At 53.6% G+C, this 22,312-nt stretch overlaps 1 protein-coding gene across 2 annotated transcripts in view; it reads left to right on the top strand.

The window, feature by feature from the left end:
• The window catches only part of Pkhd1 (polycystic kidney and hepatic disease 1 (autosomal recessive)), a 276,147-nt gene that overhangs the window by 22,833 nt on the left and 231,002 nt on the right, over positions 1 to 22,312 (top strand). For both annotated transcript variants that reach the window (XM_013019158.1, XM_013019159.1), the window contains exons 16-31: positions 643 to 918; positions 2,058 to 2,147; positions 2,235 to 2,325; positions 3,855 to 3,997; positions 5,455 to 5,582; positions 6,094 to 6,269; positions 7,504 to 7,642; positions 9,750 to 9,874; positions 11,912 to 12,093; positions 12,939 to 13,061; positions 14,521 to 14,626; positions 15,653 to 15,928; positions 16,403 to 16,533; positions 18,661 to 18,796; positions 20,658 to 20,844; positions 21,373 to 21,440. In XM_013019158.1, coding sequence (XP_012874612.1) covers positions 643 to 918; positions 2,058 to 2,147; positions 2,235 to 2,325; positions 3,855 to 3,997; positions 5,455 to 5,582; positions 6,094 to 6,269; positions 7,504 to 7,642; positions 9,750 to 9,874; positions 11,912 to 12,093; positions 12,939 to 13,061; positions 14,521 to 14,626; positions 15,653 to 15,928; positions 16,403 to 16,533; positions 18,661 to 18,796; positions 20,658 to 20,844; positions 21,373 to 21,440 — 2,377 coding nt within the window. The remainder of the gene's footprint in view (positions 1 to 642; positions 919 to 2,057; positions 2,148 to 2,234; positions 2,326 to 3,854; positions 3,998 to 5,454; positions 5,583 to 6,093; positions 6,270 to 7,503; positions 7,643 to 9,749; positions 9,875 to 11,911; positions 12,094 to 12,938; positions 13,062 to 14,520; positions 14,627 to 15,652; positions 15,929 to 16,402; positions 16,534 to 18,660; positions 18,797 to 20,657; positions 20,845 to 21,372; positions 21,441 to 22,312) is intronic.

The raw sequence follows: 22,312 nt of genomic DNA on the forward strand, positions 1-22,312 counted from the left end.
CTCCCCTCCCTCCTCCCTTCCCTCCTCCCCTCCTCCTCCCCTCCTCTGGCCCCGTGGCTGACTGAAGCCACCAGCCACAGTACATCTTTTTCCCACCTAAGTTGCTTCTCGTAGGAATCTCCCCAGAGGGGAGGCCTGACAAACGCACCCGAATAGCCTCACGTAGGTACTATTACCCAGAAAATGGAAACGAGATCTTTTTCATTGTTGCTCTTGTTTTCTACTGTCCTGTTTGCTCACGTATCTGTCTTGGGGAGGGCAAGGGTGTACAGAAATGGAGGGACCAAGGGTAGCAAATGCATAGACACTAGGTTGAAAATGAACTACACACCTTAGGGGAGCTGGGAGAGAGTGAGGGAAGGGGACATTGTCTAGAAAGAGTGTGCGCATTGCCTGGCTAGGTACCTGAAAGCCCTCTGCACGCCTCCTTTATGATAACAACAACATGAGAACAACTAAATCAAACACTATTGGGCTGAGAAAAAGGGAGAAAGGAGGAGAGGTGAAGAGGCATCCCCCCCACCCCCAGGGCCAAGGCGGAAAGGCGCCAGACCCCACCTCACCTTAGTGGTCTTCCAGATGTTCCCTCTGTGGGAAGAACCGTCTGGAAGCTTCCCTCCCCGCTCTGTTGTCTGGGCGCAGGCGAGAGTGGCCTTCATCGGCGTGGGCACGGCGGACTGGTTCGACTCCTGGGAGCACGGGGACGCGGGGGTGTGGCAGCAGAAGACCCCCAAGATGGAGCTGCGGGGTGGAGCCAAGTACTACCTGGAAGCCGAGCAGCAGGGCAGGGCGCCCAGCGCAGGGGTGAGGATTGGCGTCCAGCTCCACAACACGTGGCTCACTGCCGGCCAGGTGGCCACCTACCTCCGTGAGAAGCACCAGCTCCGCGCCCGCGCCCAGAGGCGCCCCGAAGTGCAGGTGCGCAGCCCTCAGCGGGCAGGGCGTGTGGCTTAGCAGCAGGACCGCGGGGCGGGGGCGAGGGGGCCCTGAGAGGTGAGAGGAAAAACTCTGCTCCCCAGTTAGAGGGGCCCCAAGATAGGCCCCCGAGAGGGTTGTCAGTGAAGCACAGACGAACCACTAATGTACAAACGAAGTCTTATTATTGAGATTGCCTTACTTATTGTCTGAAAACTCCCCATAATACAGTCAACACACACACACGTGTACACACACACACACACGCACACGCGCACGCACACACACACACCACTGTGTTTTTTCTCTTTTTGGTTCTTCTTTGGAGCTCTTAGCTTTGCCCTTATGGCTGTGGAAAAGTTTATTTTTTTTGTTCACTTTCTGATGTACAATGAGGCCTTGCAAGCTTCCAGTCTAGCAGCAACGCGGATATAAATTATCAAAGAACAAGAGCAGAAAGCAAGTGATTGAAGAAATGAGAAGCTAGCCGGGCGCCAGTGGCTCACGCTTGTCATCCTAGCTAGTCAGGAGGCTGAGATCTGAGCATCACGGTTCAAAGCCAGCCCAGGCAGGAAAGTCTGTGAGACTATTAGCTCCAATGAACCACCAGAAAACCAGAAGTGGTGCTGTGGCTCAAGTGGTAGAGCCTTGGGCATAAAAGCTCTAGGACAGTACCCAGTGTTAGCCTCTGAACCACCACCACTACCACCACCATCACCACCACCAACGAGAGAAACGAGTGTTCCCACCCTGCCATGTGGTTCAGAGTGGAAGTGTGAAGTGCTCAACTCTAGAGAACGTGCTGGAAGCAGAGCAGAGGAAGTGTCACCGTGGGGAGCGTGGCAGGCCACGTGGGTGCTGCCCCTCTCCCGGGACAGAGCCGTGGTGAGGCTGAGGGCGGTGCGCGGGGACAATCGCACCACTCCTACTGTAGGAAAGGGGTGCAGTCCAGCAGGAGGCAGCCACGTGCACCACACCAGGGGGTCTGCTTTAGGAGAGGGTGCCGGGCTCCTCAGAACTTTCTGGACCATAGTTCATTTGGGAATTGGAAGTTCTGGCAACAGCAAGCCCAGGCGGCGGGTTCTGGGTTGGTGGACAGGCTCCGTGAATACGGGCTTAGTCCTGGCACGCTTGGTTTGCAGATGCTGGACGTATCAGGCCCAGGAAACTTTTTCCTCACTTGGGGCAACGTCTCCAGCCCACCGCTGCCCGCAAACGCCACAGCTCACCAGGTGATGCGTTCTGGAAATTGCGGCGGGCTGGGGGTGGTCTTTCTGCCCATGGTGTGACTCTTGGCGTTTTGATTCTTTTTGGAATAGATTCAAACCACGCTGGAGGCGTTACTGGCAGTCAAGTGCAGCGTGGAGCCCGCGTCAGCCGGCCTCTTACTCCGGCTTGGATTTGAGCAAGGTGCTGACGCTCTTTCCTCTCCTTTCTTTTTCTGTCAAATGGAAGCAATCTTCCTTTGCTGTGCAAGGTGCTAACAGTCAAGCACACACAGGAGAACTGGGTGTGCACTCTGAGGGCCCGCTGGGTGTCCCTGAGCTCTGCGGCAGGCACGCGGCCTCGGGACTGGGTGTGCACTCTGAGGGCCCGTGGGGTGTCCCTGAGCTCTGGGCCTCGGGACTGGGTGTGCACTCTGAGGGCCCGCGGGGTGTCCCTGAGCTCTGCGGCAGGCACGCGGCCTCGGGACTGGGTGTGCACTCCGAGAGGGCCTGTGGGGTATCTGTGAGCTCTGCTGCAGGTGCGCAGCCTCGGGCCGTCGGGGGCCGTTGGGAAGCAGGGGCATCGCTGTGTTCCAGGGCGGGAGGCTGTCCACTCGATTCCCACCTCCTAGGGGGAGAAGGGCCCCATGTAGGACGGACAGCAACTACTCAGCCAGGCACCCATGGCTCACGCCTGTAATCCTAGCTACTTGGGAGGCTGAGATCTGAGGATCATGGTTCAAAGCCAGCCTGGCCAGGAAAGTCCATGAGATTCTTATCTCCAATCAATACTCAGCGAAAGCTGCAACTGTTGGTGCTGTGGCTCCAGTGCTAGCCTTGAGTACAAAGAGGCTCAGGGATAGCACCCAGGCCCTGACTTCAAGCCCCAGGACTGGCACCCCCTCCCCCCAGCAATTACTCTGAAATCTTATTTCGTTCAAAAGAATTAGTACATAAGGAAGTAATGTAACCCTAGCCTGTAATCCCAGCTACTCAGGAGACTGAGATCTGAGGCTGATGGTTGGAAGAAAAGTATTCCAGGCTCTTATTTCCAGTTAACCAGCAACACAACAGAACAGAACAAAACAAAAACCTGGAGGTGGAGCTGTGGCTCAAGTGATAGAGTGTCAGCCTTGAGCAAAAAATAACTAAATAAAATTAAGCCCCATTACCAACACACACACACACACACACACACACAATGTGAGGGCATGTTTTCTAAATTACTATGCTTTCAAAAGGAGTTCACACACACACACACACACACACACACACACACACACACACAATGTGAGGGCATGTTTTCTAAATTACTATGCTTTCAAAAGGAGTTTCCTCGACATGCCAGTTTGTGAACCCTGGAGATGTGACCCCTCTGGTCCATCTCCCCATCTCTCCCCACTCCGTCCATCCTCTAATCTCCATCTGCACGCCTGTACACCGGGTACAGGTCTGTGTCCGCCCACCCTTCCAAATTAGTAAGGCCAACTAAATTCCCGTTCCGGGAAGGTGCAGAGACGTTCCTGTCTCTGGCTTCTTGGCCGGTTTTCAGGGCATGGTACTTGGAGGAGAGGGTACTGGATAGGCCAACTCCTCACAGTCAGAGGGTGCTGGGTGCTCAGTCCTCACCCGTGCTCACCGGCAGCTCACATCCCGTTTCCCGCACCTGGCCTGCGAGGCTCTTTCTGTCTAACATCCATGCCTGCCTCCCTGTTTTCCCTGAGCTGCATCCAGGCCTGGAAGCTTCCAGCTCTGATGGGGTCCTCACCTGCGCCACCGGACCTTTCTGCGGTAGATTCAGCCTCTGCCAGCCCGGACACCTGGTGGTGACCCCTCCCGTGGCTCCAAAGGGCTACCGGCTGGCTCAGTTTCCCCACGTGAGTTCCCGCCGCTCCAGGGCCTGGACGAGGTGCAGGACAGGGTTGGGTTGCTACGGGACCGAGGTTAGCTCAGGATGGCTGCGTCTGGCTGAGGGCGGGGGTTCTAGGTCTCCGGCCGGTGGTTTCAGGTGCGCACAGACACGGCCAGCCCCGCGTGCACGCTGTCCCCGGACATGTCTAGATGTTAGCACTCGCAGGAGGGGACAGAAGTTTCATTTCCTCTAGTATTTTCTTTGGCCTGGAAGTAAAGAAAGAGAACAGAGTCTGCAGGCAGGCTGCCTGGTGGTGAACTCTGACATGCAGGGTGCTCTGCCATAAGATGGGGAAGGATTTGGTGTAGGTCGCAGGGACAGGGTGCGGGGAGGGTCGGGGAGCCCTGCGGGGAGGGGCGGAGCCCAGGCAGAGCGGAGCCCGGCTGCCGGCGCGCGGAGCTGACGGTTATTGTGGTGGATCGGCTGCGGGCGCGGTGCTGATGGTCACTGTGGGTGGACTGGCCCCTGCGGTTCCCAGGCCCCACTTCCACCCCTTGCCGGCGTTTCTCTGGCTTCCCAGGGAAGCGCGGCTTATTCGCCCCTGAGAACCAGCACGGCTCTTTCTGGTCATCCTTTTGAAGCCCAGAGGGAGTTGAGGCCCCAATCCATCTTCCTCCTCACCTCTACCTCAGGTTCTCAAAATGGGGGTGACTTTGCCTCTGGAGAGGAGCGGCAGCACAGACAGGACGCTGCTTGTGGGCACGGGGGTGTCTGGGATGCAGCGGGCGGGGGTGGGGAGACACCCCTCTGTGCACACCACAGCTCTTGAAAGTCAAGTGCCTGAAGTGTTCTGATGCTGAGCGATCGCACACAGTGGAGTCAGGAAGCAAGGGGGGGGGGAAGGCTGGGGCTCAGAGAAGGCGGGCGCACACCACACCCAACTGCTCAGAAATCCCATCGCCACGCACCAAACCCCAAACAACAGACCTGCTGAATGACTTCCAGTCCTTAGGTCCTCAGAAAAAGCATGCACTGAGCCGGGCGCTGGTGGCTCACACCTGTCATCCTAGCTACTCAGGAGGCTGAGATCTGAGGATCACAGTTCAAAGCCAGCCTGGGCAGGAAAGTCTGTGAGACTCTTATCTCCAGTGGACCACCAGAAACCTGGAAGTGGCGCTGTGGCTCAAGCGGTAGAGCGCTCACCTTGAGCTGAAGAGCTGAGGGTCAGCGCCCAGGCCCAGAGTTCAAGCCCCACCACTGACAAAAAAAGAAAAAGCATGGACTGCTCCCCCCGCAGCTTTATTGAGGAAGGGATAGCAGTTCCAGTTATTTGGTCTCCTGGGAGACGGGGCGCTCCAGGAGGTCAGGTCTGGGGTCTTTCATGCATGTGGTGGGTGTAGACGGGAGAACAGCTTGGTCGTTTCCCCTGGGGTGGCTGCTGCTTACACACACAGAGCCGAAGCGTGTATTTGCTGTTTGCAGCTGTGCATTGCTTACAAGGGCCACGCGAACACAAGCCTGAGGGTGGTGGTGACTTTCACAGCTGGCTCTGCCGGTGTCCCGGAGAACATCACGTGTGCCTGGAGTCCCGCGCCGGCCGGTCCCGAGAGGTAGCTGTGTGTGTGTGTGGGGGGGGGCAGGTGTGCAGGGTTCTTCCAGCTTGGGGTGCTGGCTTTCTTGGGGACTGTGGCCCACTCCAGACTCTTAGAGTCGGATGTGGTATTCCGGGGAGAACTCAGAGCCGGCGCTTTGACCGAGCCGGCGGGGCTCACGGGGCCCCGGGAACGTGAGAGTCACCACATGCCTTTGGCTTGTGACTCTGGAATCCGTTTAAGGCACAGGACTCCCGGTTCAGTGCTCCTCACATCCATTACAGACTTCGCCAGTGGCTCTGACCGGAATGAGTCTGTTAGCGCCTGATGTCTAACCCACTGATGAACTGCAATGGAATGTGGGTGTCCGTGCACGTAGTGCGCAGGTGCTGCTGAGGCTGTGAACGAGCCACCGGCCCGGGACGGCCTCCCGGCGGGCGACTCATCCTGGAGTCCCTCCCTGGGCCGCAGAGTCCCGGGCAGGGTCTGCAGGGTTCACACAGCGTCCTTCCCACCCTGGCCCTCATAGATGGCGGTTTGCGTGCACCGACCTGTGGGACACGTGTGTGAGACACTCCAGGGGCCTCCGCACGCCCTCGGCAAGTGTGCCCGTGCTGGTGCAGCAGCTGAGCCTCTTCCCCAGAGCCCCGGAGACGGATGTGCTCTGCGTGGATGAAGTGATCATCACAGACACGAATCTGACAGGTGACCGTGGATTCCACCCTCCTCCCTGGGCTTCCACCCTCTTCCCCAGGCCTCCACCTTCCTCCCCGGGCCTCCACCCTCCTCCCCGGGCCTCCCCGGGCCTCCACCATCCTCCCCGGCCTCCACCTTCCTCCCCGGGCCTCCCCGGTCCTCCTCGGGCCTCCACCGTCCTCCCCGGCCTCCACCGTCCTCCCTGGGCCTCCACCCTCCTTCCTCCCCAGGCTTCCACCCTCCTCCCCGGGCCTCCATTGACCTCCCCGGGCCTCCACCCTCCTCCCTGGGCCTCCACCCTCCTCCCCGGGCCTCCACCATCCTCCCTGGGCCTCCACCCTCCTTCCTCCCCAGGCCTCCACCCTCCTCCCCAGGCCGCTAATGCCTGCCTGGTCCCTCCTAGCTGGAGGCTGTTGCTCCTTACAGCAAGGAGGGAGGAGGCCATCTCTACCTGCCCGTCTTGGTTCTAGAAGCAGCGGCGGTGCGTTGTGTGTCCTGGATTCTGTATCTCCAGCTAGTCCTTCTCTTTTCCCATTCATCTCTTGGTTTGTTCTCGCTCCCTTGACCTAACTTCATACTGTCCTGGCTGAGAAACGCTGCTTCCCTCACCTGGAAGTCGGGTCTCATGAGATCCCCACCTCATTGCGTTATTGTGATGATGAGCCAGTTTGCTACCAAACATTCATTTCAGGTCCAGCACTCGCACAGTAGAGAGAACCCGCTGACATCACTGTTAGCACCGTGCATGCAGGATTCACCTCTCCTCGAACGAGGTGTCCCAGCAAGTGCTAGAAGGCAGGCAATACTTCCTCTCTGTCTGAGGGCTGCAGGCCTGGCGGGGGCTCTTGGAGGAGTGGAGTCACCTTCCTCTGGAGAGAACACCTTTGTCCATCCTTTCTCTCCATCCAGAATCCTCTCCTTTGACTTTCCTTGGACACAGTGGTCCCACTCGGCCCTGTGTGCCCAGCGATCCATCAGACAAAGTGCTCCTCCAAGGCCAGCTGAGGCTGCATGTAATGGTGTCTGCCGGTGGTTGTTTGTCCGCGGGGCATTCACGTTTCCAACTTCCACTCCTTTGGCTTCCCCACCAGTTTATTTTAAATGACTCCTGGATTCAGATTTCCTCGCTTTTATAGCCCCCTTCCCAGGCCCACCTTCTTTCCCTTCTCTCTAGAGCAAAAGATGACGCAGTCACCCACCAGTGGGTCCTAACTGGGTCACCAGTTGATTCATTGGTCTCTAGTTTCTCAAGCTGACTTGGGCACAGCCCGGCCCGGGGGAAATCTGGTGGAATCCGTCTCCGTGGTGGGATCCCCTCCGCTCTTCAATGTCTCCGTCTGGCCGGCGGGGTGTGGCCTGCAGCTCCCGCTCCTCACTGCCTGGTGAGCCCCGAGTTTGCAGCCCGTCTCTCCTGGGGATTTCAGGGGAGGGAGTGTTTCTTATCAGGACAGGGTGACTGCCTTGTGCTGTGGTTTGCATCATTGATTTCATCTTGACAGGTTCACCTGGAGGTCTTATTAAAACCTAAATTTCAGAGCTAAGAATTCAAATTTGAGAGAAGGTGCATTTTTAATGAGTTCCCCGAAGATGCCAAGGCTATATGAGATTCATCTAAAACAGCAGCGTTGTATGCTGTGCAGAGTTTCTCACTAACACCGGGCTCTGTCTACTCCCTTCGTTTTATTTCACGTGTATCCATCTTGAAGGGAAAGGAACAGAAAATATGCATCTCTCAGCCTGACCACCAGAGGGCAACAGAGCCCTGCGCACAGGGCTGTTTGAGCCCCGTACCTGCAGTTTCCAAAGCAGTCAGCCAGGCTCAGACTTCAAGCCCTGGAAACTCACGGGCGCTTTAATTCTTTCAACTTTTCGCTTACACCCAGGGGCACTGTAAGAGCTCAGATTCTCTGACGTCTGTCTGCGCCCAGGATATACGAATGCACACGGCTGTGAGTGTGCACGCTCTCCTCCCATTACATCACGCTGTGTCCGGCACCTTAGGGCCAGGTGAACCAAGTCACTGATGCAGTCCTTGATGATGGCCAGTGGAATGGAGGCTGGGAGGGCGGACGGAGGGGTGGAGCGCTCCGGTGGTGGAGGGGAAGCAGCCTCGTGGGCCGCAGTTAGTAACCCTCGGCCACTCACACGCCGCGTGGTCCGGACGGCCTCCTTCCTGAGTTTTCCTCCTGAGTTCCCTCTGCATCTTCGGATGCATACATCTCACAAGTAGTGATGCACTGCTGCTCGCAGAAATGGCGTGTTCATGGTTGAAAAGCTGGGAGTGCAGGTAGAGCACAACAAACAAGACCAACTCAGAGTCACATCTGAGGAAAGACTCCCACCGCCACTGCGAGTGTGTTTTCACCTCTGCTTCACGCAGGTGGTGTACACACGCACGTGCACAGGTGGTATACATGCACGCATGCACAGGTGGCACACACACATGTGCACAGGTGGCGTACACGCACGCGTGCACAGGTGGCATACATGCACGCATGCACAGGTGGCGCACACACATGTGCACAAGTGGCGTACACGCACGTGTGCACAGGTGGCGCACACACGTGTGCACAGGTGGCGTACATGCATGTGTGCACAGGTGGTGTACACGCACGCGTGCGCAGGTGGCGCACACACGCACACGTGCACAGGTGGTATACACACATGCACAGGTGGCATACACGCACACACCCACAGGTGGCGCACACACACGTGTGCACAGGTGGCGTACATGCATGCGTGCACAGGTGGCGTACACACATGTGTGCACAGGTGGTATACACACACGCATGCACAGGTGGTGTGCACGCATGCATATACCCACTATTTAGGTTTTAAATGAGACAATGAAAGACTGGGTGTCTTTCAGTGGTGCTTTACAACCAGAGCTCTATTCTGGGGAGGTCACCACTGGTCAGCAGGATTGTGCTGTGGTGGTGAGGTCAGTGGTCAGTGAGGTTGTACTGTGGTGGTGAGGTAGTGGTCAGTGGTCAGCAGGGTTGTGCTGTGGGGTCAGTGGGATTGTGCTGTGGTGGGGTCAGTGGTCAGTGGGGTTGTGCTGTGGTGGTGAGGTCGGTGGTCAGCAGGGTTGTGCTGTGGAGGAGATGTCAGTGGTCAGTGGTCAGCAGGGTTGTGCTGTGGAGGTGAGGTCAGTGGTCAGTGGTCAGCGGGGTTGTGGTGTAGAGGAGATGTCAGTGGTCAGTGGTCAGCGGGGTTGTGGTGTAGAGATGTCAGTGGTCGGTGGTCAGCAGGGTTGTGCTGTGGTGGTGAGATCAGGGGTCAGTGGGGTCATGCTGTGGTAGAGAGGACAGTGGTCAAGAGTCTGTGTGGTCATGCTGTGGGGTCAGTGATCAGGGGTCAGCAGGGTCATGCTATGGGGTCAGGGGTCAGCGGGGTCATGTGCTCCTGGCCTTGGGCTGGCGTGTGGATGGACCTGGGTTGGCACCCCTGGTACCCTCTGTGGTGAATGTCTGTGTCTGCCCCGGGCAGCTCCGTGTCCAGTGAGGCAGCGGGCGGAGGGTGTGGACGCCGGGCGCCGGCGCGGCGGCTGCAGCGGCCGAGCCCCCCGCTGGGAGGTCACTTCAGCCTGCGGCTTCTTCACACAGTGATCCCAGGTAAGGGCCAGTGGGTAAGGGCCAGCGGGCCGTGCGGCTCCCCGGGGGGGGGGAGTCCTGGGTCCCCAGTGACAGCACCTTGTGACGCTGGCTGGCGGGACACCGGACACCCGAGAGTACTGCTCGCGGGGGGTCTCCTGCCCTCTGGACACGGCCTTCCTCGCGGGGGGTCTCCTGCCCTCTGGACACGGCCTTCCTGGACCTCGGGAAGAGCACTGACCGCAGACGCCCAGGCTTTCCCCTCGCTAGACGTGGAAACTGAGCCGAGAGCTTCCTGCGGCGATAATGACCCTTCATCCCACACGTGGGTCTGAACGCTGCACGGATGCGTTCTCACCCAGCTCTGGACCCCACGGGCCCCACATGAAGCCATCCGTGGGGCCAGCTCCCCCCGCCCACCCCGCAGGAGGCTGCGTCCTGCTCCAGCCAGGCCGGCCCAGGCCAGATGAGCATCTCCTTGTCTTACCTTAACGGTCGACTCCTAAGATACCATTCATTTCTCTTAACAATGTGTCATGAAAAAAACGATCTTTCAAGCTGGGCGCCAGTGGCTCACGCCTGTCATCCTAGCTGCTCAGGAGGCTGAGATCTGAGGATCATGGTTCAAAGCCAGCCCAGGCAGGAAAGTCCATGAGACTTCTATCACCAATTAGCCACCAGAAAACTGGAAGTGGTGCTGTGACTCAAGTGGTAGAGCGCCAGACTTGAGCTGAAGAGCTGAGGGACAGCGCCCAGGCCCAGAGTTCAAGCCCCACAACTGACCAAAACAACAACAAATCAAAATTATCTTTCAGTAGTTGTCCAAAGGGACTTTAATCCAACATATCAACTTATGAGTACCATGGTCCATGTTGCTCCTTCCATCCCCTCCCCTCCCCCCTCCCCCCCCACGCATGTCAGGACTGCACCTGGAGCTTTGCTCTCTCCACTCCTCGGCTGCCCCTCCCGGGACCCCGCGGGCATTCCCTCATTTGTCCAACCATCATCTGGTTGTTTGAAGTGCTCGTTCTTTCTGTCTGAGGGGAGAAAGGGTGTTTCCACTCTCACAGGGCTGTGTAGGAACGGTCAGAGGCCTCTCAGCTCTTAGATCTGATGAGTGACTAGAGCCAGCCCTGGCCTGTGTCCTTGAAGTGTGTCACCATGCTACGTTTCTCCCACCCGAGAGACCTTTGGTGGGTCACGTCTGCTGCCGTGTCCCCCTGCTGGTGTTGGACACCAGGTTATCTGCAAAGGGCAGCCAGCCCTAACCTGGTCTTTGGGAATGGCACTGAGCCTGAGACAGGTCACGCTCAGAGCAGTGTTTTTGTGTTAAGCGATGAGATGCTGGCTGGCGTGCTGGAAAGGATCCATGCGGGCACGGTGGAATCCGAGGCCAGCTCTTGAGCTGAGGGCGAGAGTGGTGTTTCAGCGTACGCCCGTCTCGCTGGGCTGGCCAGCTTTTGAGAATCATTAGGTTCATTTTCTCCATCTCCAGAGTGAGGCACTGGGGGTCCTAGGGAGCCGCCCCCAGGGCTAGTAAGCCGCCACGCGGGGTTCAGACGCAGAGCTTGCTAACTCTCTCCAGGGGGAAGCAGGTGATTTCTGATAGGCCGGAGTCCTGTGCCCACAGTCCTCAGCGGGGTCCGCTGGGCTTGCCGCGTGCCTGTCAGCCGTGGCGTGACTCCCCGTCTTCCCGCCGAGTGTCCCCCTTTCCCGTGTTCACAGGGCCAGCGAGCTTTTTCCATCGAGAACCCAACCTTTAGTTAGCTTTTCGGCCACGACGGCGGCGTGTGGAGCCCGCCCGCCTGCAGCCGGCCTTGTTTCCCTGAGACCGTCCTTTGGTCTGGCAGATGGCGGGCGGTGCTGCGTGCACAGAGGGTGTGTGCTGTCTGTGTTTACGTGGGGGAAGGCAGCCCACGAGGCCCACGTGCCTCTCCGAGTCCATGCTGACGCTGAAGGTCTCTTGCAACGTGGGCAGCAGTGCTCACGTTTACGCTGGTGATAAAGGCAGATGAACGAGCACCTTGCATTCCCTACGTGAAAACCCTTCCCTCGCAGACATCCCCGTGGGCACGTCCGCGTCCGGGCTCCACCAGCTTCTACGGGACAACGCCCAGGGCGCCCCGTGCGGCCCCCTGAAGGCCGCGGACTTCACGGTGGAGGAGCAAGGTTCCTGCTACGAGCGTGTGTGGAGCCTGTCCTGGCCCATGCAGACGGGGGACCTGCCCGACATGATTGGGGTACGTTCCCCCCACCCCCCCAGCTTCTTTGTGGTATGGCTTTGTTATCTTGGAGAAACTAGGTAAGGAAAATAAAGACGATCAGAATGACAGGATAGAAGTTGTCGTGGATGATTAATTTTGTGGGAATCTTCAAGTTTAAAGGGCTTCCATGATCTTTCCTTCTAGAAGATTCCAACACCTGCATCTCCTGCCCCAGCCCGGTAGAGCCGTTTCAGCCCAGGGGCTTCTTTCCTAGCAGGGTGTAGACAGGGAAATCGCAGGCCAGCGTCCAGCGTCCACGCACGGAGCCCCGCGTCTGCTCGTGGGTAATTCAAGCAGATGCGCTGGGCTCGGGCTATCTCGGAGGCAGATGGCGTGGCAGAAGGAGCTTGGGAAAAAGATTTGCTGTCTTTGGATAATGACAAAACCAGATGCGCCTGCATATTTAGGGGTTTAAAAAATAAAGCAATGATCATCTAGCATTTGTTATTATAACGTGGAGCCTGAGCGTGTGGGCCCGCCAGGGGGCAGGTGGGCTTCAGACAAAATCCTGGGGTTGGCGATGGAAGGAAGGGGGTCTTGATCCTAGCTCAGAGCACGGCAAACCTACAAAAGAGAGAAGCATCTAGAAACAGTGCGTCTTGAGTCTTAGATTCACGAGTCGCGGCTCTTTTGCCGGCTCTGCGTGTGACGAGGCTGCCGGCTTTCCCTCCGCTCTGACTTCCCAGTGGACCTGAGCTTGGGCTCCTCGCGTTGACTGCCTGGTTTTCTCAGGCAGACGTAAGAACCCCAAAGAGAACTTGTTCTAAGCAAGACCCGATTTCTGTTCGCTGGTAGAACTGACCGGAAACGTACCCTCTCAGGTGTCCCATCACAATCTTACCGGCGTGGACGCCACCGCGGAGGTCCGGGTGGTGTATGATGGCGGGGTGTTCCTTGGACCCATATTTGGAGACATGCTGGCTACCGCGAACCCACAAGCCCAGGTGAGGGTGTGCGGGCCACGCACGCACAAGTGCCCGTGTTGCGTGCAACCAACGCAGCCGCTGCCGGGCGTGTAAGCTGGCTTTGCTCCCAAGGGCCGGATCCCAATCATAGTAGACAGAGGCTATGAGAGTCGAGTTCTTTCTACCCCTAGAAAGCACTCGAAGCAGCCTGATAATCACCGACGCCATGACCGCGTGCTCACGCTCCCCACGCGAGATTTGATTTCTACCTCTGCACAGGCACACGGGAAAGGGAATGGGCGGCCTGAATCCTCGCCTCTCCGAAACGTCCTTCTGTCTTTCCCATCTGCCTGTGTTCTCGTGATAAGTCCTCTGCTCTTGATTTGAGAGAAGATTGAAATAGAAGATGGAGAGCAAAGCATCCAGGGGCCCAAATACCGTCAGCATTCTGACATACTGATATTCTTGTCTTTCTGCAAGTGGAAGCATTGTGGATCGAACTGGTCTTTGTCCCCACATCCTCCACAGTGGCACACGTTTGTACGGCTAAAGTGATGCTCCAAGTGGCATTCATTTCAATGAAAGGAAGAGACTCGTAGGTTTCTTTTTTCATGACCGGGGATTGAACCCAGGGGCATTGTGCATCCTGTTATTCCATGGAAGCCAACTACAATCTTTTCTTAGGAGCCTACTGTTATTGGACAAAAGAGCTTACGTTCAAATGTACTTTGTGTTAGTTATAAAGGACTGCTCTGCCAGTCCTTTACCACTTGAGTCACACTACCAGTTTTTACTTTGTTGGCCTTTACTGGGAAAGGAAGGATGTTTTCTTTTCTTTTGGTCGGTTGTGGGGTTGAACTCTGGGCCTGAGCACTGTCCCTCAGCTCTTCAGCTCAAGGCTAGTGCTCTGCCACTTGAGCCACAGCACCACTTCCAGCTTTTTCTGCTTCTGTGATGCTGAGGAATCAACCCCAGGGCCTCATGCATGCGAGGCAAGCGCTCTACCACTGAGCCACCTTCCCAGCCCAGAAAGGATGTTTCCTAAGAAGTGGATTCCCAGGGGGAAATACAGTGATAAGTGGTCTTAGTGACATTTAAGTTGATGAGCTGTGCACAGTGGAAATGTAGGACACACATCGCATATTCCTGTCTGAGTGGCATGTGCCTAGCCCTGGCTATGTGAGAGGCTGTGGCCAAGTCACTTGAGCCTAGGAGTCCCAGGCCAGCCTGGGAATCATAGCGAGACCCTAGGTCTATATGATGTGGCATATAGCACAATTGTGCCTAGTTACACAAACGGATTTAGCTTAGCATTTCCATTTATCAGAAAGCTTCCCATATTTTGAGCCACTCACAATGACTTTAGGTTTGTTACTGGAAAGTGGAAGAAAGAAGCAGCATTCAGTAAACCACGAGCGCATTTCCGTTTGAGAATCTCCAGTGGTGTCTGAGCCCCCATCTTCCCATCTTGTACTTTTGGTGTTTCTTTTTCCTGCAGGTGGTGGTGGAGGTGAATGGAGTCCCCGCGCACTGCGCCGGTCCCTGCTCCTTCCAGTACCTTCCGGGGGTGACACCCAGGGTCCGTTCTGTGTGGTACTCTCTCGGTATGGCTCCAGACTTGGCACTGGACGGGCGCAGATCTTAGACTTGGGGATTTGATTAGAAGCCACATAGCGGGTGATGTTTGTTTTTAAGTGGAAGTTGGCAGGTGGGACTGGAAGTTTATTTTTAGTCCACCTAAAGGGATTTTGTTACTGGGATGGATGGATGACACAGGAGTTGTTGATTTGAAGGGGAGAAGAGTCAGGAATTCATCTTGTATATCATAGAATGGAGAAGCATGAGGGTCGGGGAGGGTGGAAGCGGAGAGGACATATTAAAGGGTTGATCAAGATGCATTGTGAACATTAGCTGCTTTGTTAAATGGGAAAAATTCAACACATGTCCTAAACATTAACAAAGCTGAGGGGAGGGAGAGGTGAGGGGGGGTTCAATGTTGAAAGGGCGACATTGATCAAGACCCGTTGCATTCAGAAACTGCTTTGTTAAATGGCAACTCCTTTGTACAACTACTGAAAGATAATAAAAAATATTTTAAAAAAACAGTGCCAGAAATCCACAGTAGTCAGCCGGGTGCTGGTGGCTCACACCTGTAATCCTAACTACTCAGGAGGCTAAGATCTGAGGATCAGGGTTCAAAGCCAGCCCAGGGAAGGAAAGTCTGTGAGACTCACCTCCAGTAAACCACTAGAAGACCGGAAGTGGTGCTGTGGCTCAAGAGTTAGAGCGTTCGCCTTGAGCTGAAGAGCTGAGGGACAGCACCCAGGCCCAGAGTTCAAGCCCTACGCCCTACCCCCCTCCCCTAATTCCAGTGGCTTAGGGACTGCACTGAATTTGTTTCTCCTTGTACCTTATGCTGAAAGTAGTATTAGGTTTTTTAAAAGTTTAAGCAGCGACCTCTGACCGCTATTTCAGACGGTTAGGAATTACAGTGCTAAATGCAAGCATGAGCCACTCCTAAGCTCTAGGAAGAGGAAGGCAAAGGAGAGTTGGCACCTGGAGCTGTCTCAGGGAGAGGGCTGTTGCTCAGAGCTGTCTTGGCTTTTCATTTTCTTCCTTTGTTCTTGTAGATGGTGACACCAACCTCCTGGTTTACATGACCGGAGTTGGTTTCTCGGCCACAGCCCAGGCCTTACAGGTCACAGTGAACAGAACAAGTTGCCAAGTTGTTTTCTCGAACCAAACCAACGTGGTCTGCCGGACAGGCCTGCTCCCGGTCGGAGTGCATCAGCTCTCCGTGTGGGTGAGGCCCGTGGGTCTGGCCGTCAGCGAGAGTGGGGAAGGCATCTTCCTCTCTGTGGAGACCAGGCTGGAGGCTGTGGAGCCGGCCAGAGGGGCAGACACAGGTAATGTGGCCGGGTGAACATACCATGCCTTTTACCAGCGTGGAGAAATCTGGTCCTGACTGTCACACAAGCCACATAGGTGATGATTCCTAGCTAATCGGGTCCCAAACAATTTCTTCTTGTGAGCAGTAGACCTCTGCACTTAAGTCCACCCACTCCTCACAGAGAGATTGGCTTCACCGCTGCCATCAGACACAATCAGGCTGGTTGTTGACTCGTTGAATGTAGTTCAATACATATATGAATATATCACACATGTATATATGGAATATATGTACATACATCCATGTTTATACATATGGATACATGCATACACACATATATATTCACCCCTTTCCTGCAGTTTGAGCATTGCCTGTGTTTGGACCATAGTTTCACATTTGAGTTTGACTTGCTTCTCTCTTGCGAACGGTGGAATTGCTGTGACCTGTTGTCTGGCTGTGCCTGTCATCTAAAAAGGCTGTTCTGGGGCAGGAGGACTCTGGGCCCTCATCCGAGGGCCCCGTCTGGACGGCGCTCACCTGGTGTTATTTGGGTCTCAGTCTTGTACCATCAATGCCACCGCCAGCAATTCCCGGAGGATTCACTGCAGAGTTCCACCCAGGGTAAGAGGTGCATGAGGACTCGAGGGGCGTCTCTTTCTGTCTGGATGGGCAGCTACTCTTAACGCAAGGCGTTTAGAAAACCACTCCTTCGAGCTAACTTGAATGGCACGAACATCTTTCTCATCATGACAGTGCTCCTTTTATTTCTACTGTCTATTTTGCTGTAAGGGAAAACTGAAGCCACCTTGTAATACACTCCAGTGACTTCCTTTAAAACAGTCGGCTCAAGCTGTCCTTGGGTAGTGTCGGTGACACAGAATGAATAAAAGTCGCGAGACTTAGGTCTTCTCTTCTTCCTTAAGCAAATGACAAATGGACATTTTCACTAGCAGTTTTGTTTTCTGGCATAGATGGGAATGGTGAGATTAAGACACTTCTAGAACAAATCCCTTCTCTCCCTCCCTTGCTCCCTCTTTCTTCCTCCCTCCCTTCCTTCCTGTGAGCTACAATGAGTTTCAATTCAACATGCTAACTTCAGAGTACAATGTCTCTTGACCAGTGCCCACCCTTCCACTAGTCTCCTGGTTCTTAGGAGACATCTGCCTGCTAGGTCCCTAGTGCTTCCCTGTCCTGTCCTGTGAGCACAGTCCTGGGCTCGCCTTCCATGACATCAGCACTGACTCCTGGCCTGCTGGGGGCTTGAGGTGGGTCGTTCTCTGGTGCTGTCATGCTGGCCACATGCATGGCTGCAGTTGGACTTTCTATTCAGAGTTGACAGTCTTGTCGCCAACATTGCTAGCACCCCTGTGAATCCCAAAGATGGCCATCTACTGGACGAATAAAGATCCTCTGAAAGATAGGGTTCAGAAAACCCTTTGATCCACTGGTCCTATGATTTTATCGCATCCAGTTCCTTAAATATTATGAAAAGCTAGCCTTTATATGTAAACGTCGGGCAATTTGAATATGCGGCTGAGTTGTAACTTGTTTAACTATTCTCTGTTATTGGGCGTTTGGATAATTTCTAAATTTTTCCTATTATAAACAACAGAGTTTTGGTCATCTTAATATTTCCCAGCCCATTTATTTTCTCAGGGTAAATGAAGCTGCATTGTAAAGCTTTGGATATACAGTATCCTGTTGTTTGGAGTTCATTTCCATTTTATTCTCCTCTATCGAGGTGCAGGGAAATGGGTTTTGGCACATGGGCCAACGTGGTCATCTTGGTTCCCACCCACTTAACCTCTTAATGGGTAAACTTTGTGCTGATTTGTTTTTCTAGAGGGGATAAACATCAGAAAAGCAAACCTTTAATTTTGACCCAAGTAGTACATACAAAGGTTAAAAGGTAAATAGTTGAATAACCAGGCTCTTTTATTCCCTTTCCCCCTCCTCTAGTCTCCCCTTTGGGAACGACCTCGTTTAATTCTTTTGAATATAATTCCAGTAATATTTTTTTGTTAAACCTGCAGAACACATTCATGCTACAATTGTTTATGTTTAAAAGCAGACGTAGGGCATCACCTTCCTTAGAGAATTATGTTTCACCTCCCAGATTTCCTTTATCCCTCCCCACTTCCTCTTTCTTTCTTGTAATGTGAATGCACTGTCCTTCTGCAAAAACTTTCAGCATGTCTGTTACTCTCTTCCCTTGGAGCTCCGCTTTCCTCTCGTGTAGTTAGGCTGGCTGTTTTCCAGATTTGTTCTAAGATCGCATCGCCCTACTGCCCTTGGTTTGGCTCTTGTGCGTAGGTTTGCTGTTTCCTGGAATCCCTATCTTCTCTTTCTTGATCGTTATTTGTGCCTTAGGAAACATCACACAAGGGACATTTTCTGGGCATTTGCATGTCTGGAAGTTCTTTCCTGCTTGATGGATAGTTTAGTTGGGCATAGACATTCTCGAAGTTATTTTATTTCCCCCCCAAACCATTTATGTGTTAATTTCAAATAATTATTGCTTACCTTTTAGAGCAGATCTTTTGCTTTCTTTTCAATACTATATTTTCCATAATTAAGTTTTTGTTAAGAAGAGAAAGGGGGGGGATGGAGAGAGGGAGGGAGAGCCTTGAGAGTAACAAATATACCTCTGTATCAACTTGGTTGAAATTAACTTTATAAAGTAATTCAACATGGAATTCTCTCCCCTCAAGTCTCACTGAGCCTGGACCTTGAAAACAAATTTTTCAGGGGGAAGATGGATACACTGTGAACGTGACAGTAGTCAGAGGGGGACACTCTGCTGTTCTTCCCGGGACATTTACTTACATCCCTTCTTTGAGTCTGGTGGTTGTGTCTCTGAGCAGAAACCAAAGCAACATAGCAGGTAAAACACATGCCGTGGCAACCACTTTTTCTTACAACATTCATCCTAGAAAGGCATCAATCAAGCTGGGCACTGGTGGGTCATGCCTGTAATCCTAGCTACTCAGGAGGCTGAGATCTGAGGATCATGGTTTGAAGCCTGTTGGTGCAGGAAAATCAATGAGACTCTTATCTGCAGTTAACCACCAAAAGCTGGAAGCAGAGCTGTGGTTCAAGTGGTATAGTGCTAGCCTTGAGCGCAAAAGCAGGGACAACACCCCAGCCCTGAGTTCAAACTCTGGGACTGTCAAAAAAAAAGCCTCAATCAGTGGCCTATAATTCTTGTTATAGTTTTGATGGATTTTTTTGTCCCTACTAGAAAACAGGAAACATTCTTTTTTTTTCATGTTGTCATTAGTTTTCTTATTTCTAATTTTTCCTCTCTGAAACTGGGATTATTCCCATCACAAAAATGATATGAGAACTCAAGTGTAACATTCAGTCAATATTTGCTGAGTACATACCATGCACTAATATTAATAGTAAATAAAAATAGATCTTCATGAATGCTTTCCACTAATTTATAAGATGGTCTCAGTTTATAGCAAGGAAATTAAGTAAAAGGAAGAATAGTAGCTTATCTAAGATGTTCTCTTTGGTAATAGAGCTGAGATTTGAACCCCAGGAAGTTTGCATGTAGGTCTCAAACAATTAGCTGCTTATAGTACAGTACCATTTTTGCTGTGTGTTCACTTGTGACAATTATTTAGTACAACTAAAATGTGGTGCTCTGAATAAGCAAGAATTATTAGCACCAACCACATGAAATAATTTAACCATTCTCTGATGATACAGAGGAGAGGATGAAATTATTACTATTTCTTGTCCTGTTGTAACAATATAGATTGGGAAAAGTAGCAGCAATCACCTCTTTCTGGTTAAGCAAATGCCAGATAAAGGTGTTTATAGCATCTGTAACAGAAGGCTTAGTATAAAACGGATCATCATATTTGCACAAGCAAAAAAGCTCGAACTCAAAATTTTCTGGTACTCTTTTCATCTTCACAAGGAAGAAAGCTTGAATTCAATTTTTTTTTCTGGTACAAGTTTCATTTCCCATAACTCCAGAGTGCATAAATAAAAGGAAGCCTCCTGTACCCTCTCAATATAATTCAGCTTAGGTAGTATAGAAGAATTTACTGCCGTGGGCAACCAGAATGTGTTAAAATTCCCTTGTGGTATAGATTCTTCCCAATAAAGTAAGAAAAGGGAGGCGGGAATTCCATGTTCTATTCAGATTTCAGTGATTTGGACTTTTAATACAATTTTCTACCTATAATGAAAAGAATAAATACATTGCATCAGTGCTCAAAGGCATCTAAGGGTTAGCTTGACAATTGACCAAAAGCCCAGCAAATTTGTGTTACTGTTTTATTATTAAGCACAACAAAACGCATCCTTTTCAGCATTTGCTCTTGCATTGTAATATTCCTATGGGGGAAAAACGTATTCTGAAGGCCACAAAGTGAGCTAGCTGGGCACCTGGAGCTCATGTCTAGCATCCAACCTATTTAGGAGGCCAAAGTCTGGAGGATTGGGGTTGAAGTCAGACCTAGCAAAGAAGTCCATTGGACCTCATTTGCAATGAACTAGCAAAAACGTTGGGTTGAATGTGTGACTCAAGTGGTAGAGCACCAGCTCTAGGCAAGTAACCCTGGTGACTGGCAGGAATATCCAGAGTGTGGTGGTAATTTTGTGAAAAATTACATAAGCCTTAACATTTTTAAATTAGTGACTTTTGCACAGAGCTGGCCGTGTATTTGGTGTGAGAAGACGTAAGCAGAGGGAGCCACGTGCTAGAGCTCACAGCTGCTTTCATGCAGGTGGTGAGCCGCTCTTCCTTGGAGTGACCCAGCTGGAGAATTACACAGATCTGGAGGTGGAAATCTGCATCCAGGGCAGCCTGGCTCAGTTGCATGCGTGGACAGCTTGGGGCCTGGCAGTGGTCCTGGCTCCCTGGCCGCCGGCCCTCCACCGAACCTCAGTCTCCATCCACGTGGGCTCTCACGGGTGAGGGTCTGACCGGTGGTCTGGGGATTCCGGTGGAACTCTAGTTTCCATTGAGGTCTTTTATCTTGGGAAGTAAGGAGACGCAGACAGGAGAATCCTGACACCATGGGACCCAGATGCTTTGCTCCCAAGTCTAATGTAGAGGGGACAGTTTGGCTTGCTTAGTGGGGAACACGGAACTTTCTAGAACTTGTTTGCAGTGGGCATCTGCAGTGGAAGAAGGGAAATCTGGGCTGTAGGTCTTTGGTGAGACTTTGTCCCGCAAGCCCCTGGCCTAGCATTTGTCTGTGGGTTCCTTGGCATTCTGGAGGAGGCTGAACTGTGAGGGACCCATGATTCCATGAGCAGTGGGCCCACAACAAACCCCACCGACCTCTCTCCAGGCCACAGGACACACTCCCGCCCCATCCCTCTGCCCTCCTCCCTCCTCCCTAAAGGCAAGCCTTTTTTGGTGTCTTTATCATTATTTTCTTCTTCTTTCGCCTTTCTGCTGTTTCCTGACCCTTCTCTTCCCCCCATCTTTTGTAGGGTTGATCTTCGGATCAACTGTACTACAGAGGTTTGTACAATGAGTCCTTGCTGCGGGTCCCTTCTGGGTGAGTTCTGACACCACGGATCTTATTTAACCCAGCAGATCTTTAAATGTTTTAAAACATTATCTTTAAGGAGTTAGCGCCCTAAGCAAAGCAGTTTATGAGGGCAAGGCATCCTGAGCAGTGTCACCCCTCCCCACACGCTCACCCCCCCCCCCCTGTCTAATTCATTTGTCCAGCACATTCAGATGCTTTTCCCTCTTGGATTAGTGAGTTCACTGGTGAGGCCTCTCTTTCTTAGTCCCCGGGGGGCTGAGAGTGGACCCCGGAGTTTTCACGTCGTGGGGCGCGTGGGCGTCCCCAGGTTCCTCTGGAGGTGCACAGGGAGGAATGGCAGCTGGGGAGGGAGGAGGGGGGAGGGAAGGGGGGAGGAGCAGCACCCCGTCCCTCTGAGCACAGGAAGGCCTTTGCAAGCCAACGATCACAGCACGGGCTCACCACCCCGTGGTGAAGAGGGGCTTGGACCGTGGACGTCTCTGAACTGGAGAGCAGAGCAGTGTGCGGGCAGGAAAAGGAGGCCCCCGGAGTGCGGGCAGGGGAAGGGCAGGGCAGCTGGGAGGGGGCAAGGGCGGGGAGGGGGAGGGCAGAGAGCAGGGCAGGGTGCGGGGAAGAGGGGGGAGGGCAGGGCGGGGGAGGGCAGCGCTGGGTGGTCTTGGGGAAGAGGGGGGAGGGCAGGGCAGGGCGGGGAGGAGGGGGGAGGCCAGGGACGCCATGACCAGACGCACCGGGCTGTTACCCGCACGAGGCCCTCGGGGGCCGCCTGGCCTGGGACCCGGTGACCCCGGCCTCCGGGGCGACCGCGAGGCTACCGCCGTTTGTGGCCTGCGCCAGGTGGCAGGCCACAGCGCAGGACGCGGGGACACGGGTTCCGGGGA

The sequence above is a fragment of the Dipodomys ordii genome, unplaced genomic scaffold (assembly GCF_000151885.1).
Source record: "Dipodomys ordii isolate 6190 unplaced genomic scaffold, Dord_2.0 Scaffold44, whole genome shotgun sequence".
In the NCBI taxonomy this organism is placed as follows: Eukaryota; Metazoa; Chordata; class Mammalia; order Rodentia; family Heteromyidae; genus Dipodomys; species Dipodomys ordii.